The sequence below is a fragment of the Oryza glaberrima genome, chromosome 7 (assembly GCF_000147395.1).
Source record: "Oryza glaberrima chromosome 7, OglaRS2, whole genome shotgun sequence".
In the NCBI taxonomy this organism is placed as follows: domain Eukaryota; kingdom Viridiplantae; phylum Streptophyta; class Magnoliopsida; order Poales; family Poaceae; genus Oryza; species Oryza glaberrima.
The window spans coordinates 14,047,365-14,056,071 of NC_068332.1; the positions used below are offsets into that span (position 1 = coordinate 14,047,365).

General features: G+C 42.8%; 1 protein-coding gene across 2 annotated transcripts; it reads left to right on the top strand.

Annotated features, from left to right (window-relative positions):
• The first annotated feature begins 705 nt into the window (after positions 1–705).
• On the top strand, positions 706–4,973 carry LOC127779790 (uncharacterized). 2 transcript variants are annotated; one of them, XM_052306691.1, is made up of 3 exons: positions 707–897; positions 3,099–3,874; positions 3,963–4,973. In XM_052306691.1, the coding sequence occupies exons 2-3, from the start codon at positions 3,132–3,134 to the stop codon at positions 4,555–4,557; spliced, it is 1,338 nt and encodes a 445-aa protein (XP_052162651.1). In that variant the 5' UTR covers positions 707–897; positions 3,099–3,131; the 3' UTR covers positions 4,558–4,973. The 2 variants fall into 2 exon arrangements, with proteins under 2 accessions (XP_052162652.1, XP_052162651.1); XM_052306692.1 differs by having other exon boundaries at positions 706–3,874.
• The last annotated feature ends 3,734 nt before the right edge of the window (positions 4,974–8,707 follow it).

Below are 8,707 nucleotides of genomic sequence, written 5' to 3' on the forward strand. Positions count from 1 at the left end.
CCCGCCACCGCCTCTCCGCGCCGGCGCCTGCCTGAAGAGAGAAGAGAGAAAAGAGAAGAAAAAAAGAGAGGAAAAATGTGCAGCTGACATGTGGGCCCCACGTATTTTTAAATTTTTTTTTGCTGACTAGGATGCCACGTCAGCGAAACCATCCATGTATACTGCCGAGAGACCTCCGGTGAACGATTTGCGTAAGTTTAAGGGTACACATTTATGGTTTTTCGGTTAAAGGACCTAAAAAAATCTCGCTGTTAAGTTAAGGGACCTCTGGTGAACTTATTCCTTTAAATAAAGCCCCCATAGCCAGGCCTAGCCCAGCGCGTGCGCACGCCGAGCAGAAGCAGAGACGGTCTCACATCTCTCCCTGATTTCCTTTCCTCTCCTCATCGAATGGAGGTCTGTTTGGTTGGAGGGAGTTGGTGATGGGAAATAGGAGTTTATGATATATGGAAGTTTAAGTCTGTAGTTTTGTTGGAAGATTTGGGAATTTGAGGGGGTTTGGGATGAGGAATTAAGAGGTCCAACTCCCACCAATCTCTTATCTGGGGAAGACCTGTTAATTGAAGGGAATTCAATGTGAAACGAAACAAAGGATAGAGATTAAAAATATAACTCTCATGATTAATCCCACCATCAACTTCCTCCTTCGAACAGAATTCGATGTGAAACCAAATAAGAGACGGGGACTTAAAAATGTAACTCGACCACTCCCTCCGAACTTTCATTCCTCTCCCTTCTCCTGCGAAACAGGCTAGGGTTTGGGGCTGTCGCCGTGCCCTCCTCCACCACCACCGGTAGTGAGTGCCGGCCGGGTCCTCTGCCGGTCGCCCTCCGTCTCCTCCGTCGGCCACCTCTCTACTACGCCGGTTGTCCCATTCCCCTTCTTCCTCTCTTCCGGTAAGTGCAAACCTCTCTTCCCCTTCCCCTTTCCTCCTCAATTTTTCTCCTCCTCCTCTTGATTTACTGTCATGTGAGCATCTTCCAGATCTACTAAAAGCTTATGCATTTCGTGGGTTGATTTGTGTGGATTGAAATGCACTGTTGATCTCCTAAATTTCTAGTTGTTTATTTGGTATGATTAGTTATTGTTCCCCCCAGATCTAGTAACTTTTAAGTTTGCTACACATGGATATTTGTTGTCTCATGGATTGTTTTCAGTGTCAGAGAAAAATTTTGGTGCCTATTTATTTTCTCCATGGTCGATGATGATATGCTACTGGAGGTAGCATCACTTGGATGTGGCAACTGTGGCATAGACTTAAGATAAATTTCAATATACTAGTTTTTGGGGTACGGGCAACCAAACAGGCCCATTGTCTTGTTTGTTTGACAGGCCTGCTTGTGGTTCTAAGAAAGAAGGCTAGTACTGGAGTAGTAGAAAAGAGAGCAGATCGATTGATGAGAGGAGTTTTTGCACGATTAGGTCAGAAAGAGGAGATCGATGAAGTGATGAAACAAACGCCCAGCTCCAGCGTCGGCTTCTTTCTTCCCCACAGCCCCGCCGCCTCCAATCCTTGTTTAGAAACCCCACTAATAGAAAGAAGGCGCCACTGCCTAGGAAGAAGGTGTGTGCTGGCTGGTATACCTAGCCCACCCACCCGCCGGAGATCGGTGAGTTTCACCGCCTCCTTCCTCCTATCTATCCCCTCCTCACCTACTCCTCAGTTCTAGTAGAGGTTGAAGACGATCTCTTCATTGATTGGATCTAATGGGCAGGTGCGAGGTGACTGAGATTTCGCTAGATTTCTGTTGCAAAACGCAACCCCTTTTCTAATTAACTATACTTAGTCTTTCAGGAGGCAAAGGTGAAATTTCGCTAGATTTCATTGGTTTTCCTGCGTGTGTGGCTTTCTTGTATACAAATAAAAATTCAAGATGCCGAATGTGCTCTTCAACATCTTTTCTATTTTCATGGTAGGAAAACACAGCTAGTTGGTCACTTGGTCTCTCTCTGACACCAACATCTTTGTGCACTCCGAATCTGCAGTATGTGATGGAGAGAATTTTATTTTTTTTTAAAAAACTTTTCCTAAGACCCATGATCATCTAGGTTGAATACTGGTAGTTGCAAGCGAGGATGGACATTCAAGATTATTATCAGTTAACACCAGTACATGGTTAGTCACAAGTCTAAAAAATTATGTGCAAGCAATTCATGTATCCACCAAGCAGACCACACTTAACCACTCAATCAACACCCCAGCTAACTAGGTGCCATGTTCTTTTTTACACCATAGATGATACATTATCCACAGATTATTCATTCCATGCTTCCAAAAGTATGATTTCTCCAAAAACATTCTACAATGGCTACATGACTTTTTCTAAGTGATTTATAGTATTTATTTAATCCATACAAGTTCTCATCCGTCAATGATCCATCCATTAAGAACATGGATCACCCGCTGAATCCCTATTAAAGGTGAGGCTACAATTTGTAGAAAGTGTGAAAGTGATGGAGTTCTGTTTGATTGTTCCTCCATCTTATGTCGCAGTTCTATCTGATATTGTATTTCTGTTGCTGAGCGGAAGCCTACTATTTAATTGGCCTTATATACTCTTGATAAATCAGTTCCTTGCAGACTAGGTTTGAAAAAAGCACCTAATGTTTTCTTAAAAACACTGGAGGTAAAGGTAAATAGAAACTGCTATCATGTTGAGTTGGTAACTATGATCGTTGGGCTCATGGTCTATATGGGATCATTCAGTGTGGACATGATCAGTTGTTAGCATCACAATTGCACAAGATCTCTACATATAATATAATTTGACCAATTCCATGCATACAGTCATACAAGAAGTTGTTTGTATGGATAATTTATTAGAAAACATTAGGAAAATATGGTGCTATTCTTGCTGAGAAACATACCTGGGTTAAAATCTCGTGTCCTAGCTCGGACCAGTAGCTGCAACTGCATGAATAGCTTCCTATCAGTATTGCTTGGATGTTGGAAAACATCAGAACAATGAATGCAAACAAACTCTTAACAAAATCTGAATTCTCCCTGAAAATTATTAGCCAGTCCCAGATTATTGCTTATTTCTTTCTTTCGTTCTATTTAATGAAACTTATTCTTTCTTTCATTATGCATATATAGATTATATTAGAGATGCTGGAATAATAGGTGGGCATGGAAAACCTGCTACCTGAAGATGTCCTTGTAAACATCCTCCATCGTCTTGCACCACGCTGCCTTGCAATTTCTCGATGTGTCTGCAAGCCTTGGCGCACCATCATCGATGCTCGTTGCCTGCTGCGTGTGGACCTCCTTCCACACTTGGTGGGTGGCATATTCATCAACTTCCATGACCTAATCTTGTCTGAGTTCATCTCCCGCCCCTCGATAGGCCCCACAATATCCGGCAACTTTAACTATTTGCCTCACAACTCCATAGTTAGGGACCACTGCAATGGGCTTCTCTTGCTTGATGGCTATGTGGATTACCCGGCTACACAACAGTATTATGTGGTTAACCCGGCCACACGACAGTGGGTACAATTGCCCCCATGCCCAAGTTCGCATCCAGGGATGTACAGTGAGAGTATGGAGTACCTTGTCTTTGACCCCAGATTGTCATCACAGTTTGAGGTATTTGTAATCCCCTATGCTTGTGTCATGCCCTATGCTTCTGTACTTCATCGCAATATTCAATTAGACCCCATGATAGAGAAAATAGAATGGCCACCATCGCCATGCATCCTGCATGTTTTCTCATCAAGGACAAAGCAATGGGAGGAGAGGTCGTTTGTTCGAGAAGGGGAGGCTGCAGGAACTTTGGCCAAGATACGACCAAATTTTCCACATTTTCTGCAGAACGCAGTCTACTGGCGAGGAGTACTTTATGTACGTTGCCAAACCAATGCTGTTATGAGGTATACACAGTAATGAGTGATATCATTAATTTCTTATGCTATTCAAATTTCTGTGTATTAACATATCTTAGTTTACCATTATTTGCAGAATATCACTGTCTGGTAAGTACCAAATAATTAAACCACCTCAGTCACCTTTGGATATTGGAGATATGGATTATTCAAATATATATCTGGGACGATCACAGAAGGGGATTTACTGTACATTTGTTGATAATCCATGCGGGGTATATATTCTTGATGAATCATATGGCAAAATGGAGTGGGTGCTGAAGCATAGAATTTGCTATGTGCCTAGACAGGAATTTCGTCAAATTGGACCCTGGACCTTACAAGATATCAACTTTTATGAACATATTGGTCATTCTGAATATGATAACAGTGAAGCAATAGAGGAGCAAAAATTTGAGTGGGACTCTGACAGTGATAATGTCATCGATATTAACAATAGGAGTAATTTGACTGGTTATGTAACATTCCTTGGATTCCATCCATACAAGGAGGTTGTGTTCTTGAGCCACACATTGACCCGTGGACTGGCATGCCACTTAAACACCAGAAAGGTCCAAGACATGGGCAACATTCGCCCAAAATATTATGGAACTGATATGGGTATCCAGCCATTTATAGAAGGGTCTTTTCCATACACACCGTGGTTGGGAGAATTTCCAGAGGACAATTAATTTTGAATCTCATCTTGCCTTACAATGTGATGCAAGGCATATTGGTATTCACTAGTCAACAATATATCGCAAGCCATAAAATTCCTTTTTGGGGCCCGTATCAGTTAGCTTCTCAGATTAATTTATCCGCCAGCCGAATACTCCATGTGTGTAAAGTAAGAGACCAGTTATTGTTGCCACACAAACAGCAACGCCGCCCGTTACAAAAATCAGTGTATGCTTGCTTACCTGAGCCATTGGATACCTTAGCTAAAACAGAACGTACTGTTTGTGATTGTATGCATTATACGAGCAATATGTGTTGCAAAACTAATGACATGGCTCGCATTGTCTGTTTTGATTGTTTTTTTTTTTCACAAAAGCCATGGGTGCTCAGCTCGTGTGACAAACCCCAGTTTCCATCACCGTCTCTGATTCAGATATTATTATTCATCCGTCTAAAATACAGGGCAAAGCTATTTTTTTTTTTTTGGAGAAACAATACAGAGCAAAGCTAGATCTAGCAACACAGTCACAGAGATAAGTCACAAAAAAAAAACACAGTCCGGTATTTCAATGTATGACTTTACTATATCTATACCATAAAAATAAGGTGTTTTTATAGTCTTGTTGGTACGTCGCGTATAGTCCGTACGTGATAGAAATTGATAGTGTTTCTGGTCAGCCTCCTACGTCCGTCACCGCACCTCACGCTGCCCGTCATCGTGCGCCCGCGACTGGTAGATCGGATTTAGGCCCACGTCGCGTCAAGATCAGTTTCGTAATACGCGTGTATGTATATTCATGGTCATGGAACGCCATCACTGTGAGCACCTGTACATTGTGTCTGCTCAACGTCTCTTTTTTTACATAATGGAATATAATATCCCGGTCTTTACTTAAAAAGAGCTACAACCAATTATTACAAAGTTTCACTCCAAAAAAAAAGTGTAGTTCAGAACAAGTAGAACACACCAAACAGGAAAAGAAAGGACCCAAACTAAGATAAGGAGAACACATTTATTCTAGCCTATTTGTGAATCTGTAACCATAATTGACAAAAAGTTGCATAACTGTGGTCTCCAACTTGCGACATACAACTTTGAGAAACTCTTCATATTCATCACACCTTTGTAGTTGTGCCGAAAGCCGGAGCTAGTGGGTTGCCTTGAAAATTACCTGCATATAGGACATTGAAGGTGATTTATCAAAAAGCATATTGTTTCTACTCAACCATAGAGCCCAACAAATGGCTGAAGCTCCAACAAGTATCAGTTTACTCTTTTTCTTATCAACCCCCAAAAGCCACCTTAAAAAATATGAGATATACTAGTAGGAAGGTTAAAGCCAAAAGAGACTGAACTGCTCTCCATATGAACTTCACATAATGACAATCCATGAAGAGGAATTGATTCATTGTTCATACAAAAACTACACCTCAAACTACCATTCCAATTTCGCCTCGTCAAGTTATCCTTAGTTAACACAACCCCTTTAAGCAAGTACCACATAAAGATCTTAATCTTAAGTGGCATCTTAAGCTTCCAAATACACTTATTCCTCTCAATATAGCCATTATTAATTAAAGCTAGGTACATTGACCTTACTGAGAACCCACCATTCTGATGATAATTCCACCTAAAGCTATCTGAAGAATCATTCAACTGGATATGTACAATAGAAGCACACAACTCATGCCAATGAACAAGATTCTGACCAGTTATATCCATCACGTTGAGCATAGATCTATTGGCTTACCTACACCCATGAAATCAATCAAAGCCTGCCATTTTGCAGCGGGCATGGCTAGCAAAGGCCTGAGGCTAGCAAAAAACAAAATTTATTTTTTTTGTGGGTTATACTCATCCGTGACGGGCTTTAACTTAAAGTCCGTTTGAGTTATAGTCATCCGTGAAGGGCATAAGTTTAGGCCGAGATTAGAGTCATCCGTGACGGGCGATAGTTTAGGCCCGATTGAGATTAGAGTCATCCGCGACAGGCGATAGTCTACGCCCGATTGAGGTTAGAGTCATCCATGACGTGCTTTAGTCTAGGCCCGATTGAAATTAGTAGTCATCAGTGACGGGCGCTAGTTGGGGCCCAATTGAGATAGGTCATCCGTGACGGGCTCTAGTTTGACTAGTCGTCTGGGTCAAAGCTATCGATGACGGGCTTTACTTGGGGCGTGATTAAGATAACTTCATTCGTAACGCTCGTATGCCCGATTGAGATAACTTCTCACATCAGTGACTTCTATGCTGTGACGGACGCCATACCTGACACAGATGGGGTTGCTGCCTGATTGAGATGTGGGTGACCGTTGTAGTGTATCTAAGTGCCAAAATCTATATCTGATATATAGCCGAATTTTCAAAACCTATTGACATCGGCTAGCATCGCTACATCAGCTTATTGGCCGATTAGCTTTTTGATCATTAGTTTATCTATCTTGTTTCATTTGCAGGATCAAACTGACTGTCACGTCGTCTGAACCTGATAATTTAGGACCTACATTGGACCTGCACTCGTCGTAACTGGCAGAGAGGAGGCCCAACAACGAGTTTTTGACAGGGATGCAGAGGCGGAGATAGGGGCAATTGTGGCTGACGATGCCGGCGAAAATGTGGGCAATGGTGTTGGCGGACGATGGTGGTGTGGAGGCCTGAAGCCGGTGTCGTGTGCGGCCAACCTCCGCGATCTCCCGCCACATTTCATTGTTCCTCATCGTATGCTTAGTAAGGTCCTGATATCACTGGGTCCTGATATCACTGGTGGAGAAAGCCTTTTTACTCCCGGTTGGTAACCCCCCTATAGTCCCGGTTTTTCAACCGGGAGTACGAATCCGGGACTAAAGATCGCTATCTTTAGTCCCGGTTTAAATACCCGGGATTAAAGATTGATCTTTAGTCCCAGTTGGTGTTACCAACCGGGGAAAAAGAGAGGAATCTTTAGTCCCGGTTGATAACACCAACCGGAACTAAAGAGAGAGTAGCGTTTTTTTTCTTTTGCCAGATTTAGTCTCTATATTTTCTCCCGAATCTAGTGCTATGTATATCCCTAAATCAATCCCCAAATCCCCAATTCAAAGTAACATCCCAAATCTTAAGTTACTTATAAACATAAATCAAATACATCACAAATCTTAAAAAAAACACACTCAAATCAAATACATCACAAATCCTAAAAAATACACACAAATCAAATACATCACAGATTATACATCTCATATCCATGCAATGAATCACAAAATTACACATCTCAATCAATCACAAATTATAAAAAAAAAGAAAAAAAAAGGAAAAGAGACCGGCCGGCAGTCGAGAGGGCACGGCCGCCACCGGGCGTGCCCCCGCCGGCCGCCGCCCCGCGCGGCACCGCCGCCGCCCGCCACAGCCGCCGCCGCCGCCGCCGCCGCGGCCCCGCCGGCCGCCGGGCCGCAGTCGTCGGCCACCGGATTGGATGGGAAGTGAGGAGAGGAGGAGGAAGGGGAGAAGGGGCGGATGGGAAGTGAGGAGGAGAGGAGGAAGGGGAGAAGGGGAGGAGTTAGATCTGTGAAGAGGAAGGGGAACGGATCTGTGAAGTGTAGGAGAGGATAAGGGAAAGGGATTATATACTACGTATTAAATTTTAGTCTCGGTTGGTAATACTAATCGGGACTAAAGATCAATATAATTTTTAGTCCCGGTTAGTATTATCAACCGGGACTATAAAGATGATCTTTAGTCCCGGTTGGTGTCATCAACCGGAACTAAAGATCCTCGGCCGGGATGAACCAGGAGTAAAGATGATTTTTAGTCCCAGTTGGTGTTACCAACCGGGACTAAAGATCATAAACTAGCTGTGGTGTTTTTAATCGGGACTAAAGATCATTTTTAATCCCGGTTTTTATTGCAACCGAGACTATTGTGGATTTTGGCCGACCGACCAAAGATGGTTTCTCCACCAGTGTATGGAGCTCCTGAAATTTTAAGGGTAAAGGTTAGGGTTGAGGGTTCACACTATTTCCTTCAGTGAATAAAATCAACACTATACCATTGTTAGAATCTTAATGGCTGGCTCCCTTCTGTGTGCATTGTATGCCTTTCCACAAGAAAAGTTAGACGAGAACATGAAAGACTGAGCTACTGCTACCGCCGTCGCTATATCTTGCCACCATCGTTGCTGTCAAGCA

What these genes read in the sequence shown, in the direction of transcription:
- LOC127779790 (XM_052306692.1), top strand. Translation starts at nt 3,132, where the DNA reads ATGGAAAACCTGCTACCTGAAGATGTCCTTGTAAACATCCTCCATCGT. An exon ending in CAAACCAATGCTGTTATGAG is followed by an intron (nt 3,875 to 3,962) that starts GTATACACAGTA and finishes CATTATTTGCAG; the next exon opens with AATATCACTGTCTGGTAAGT.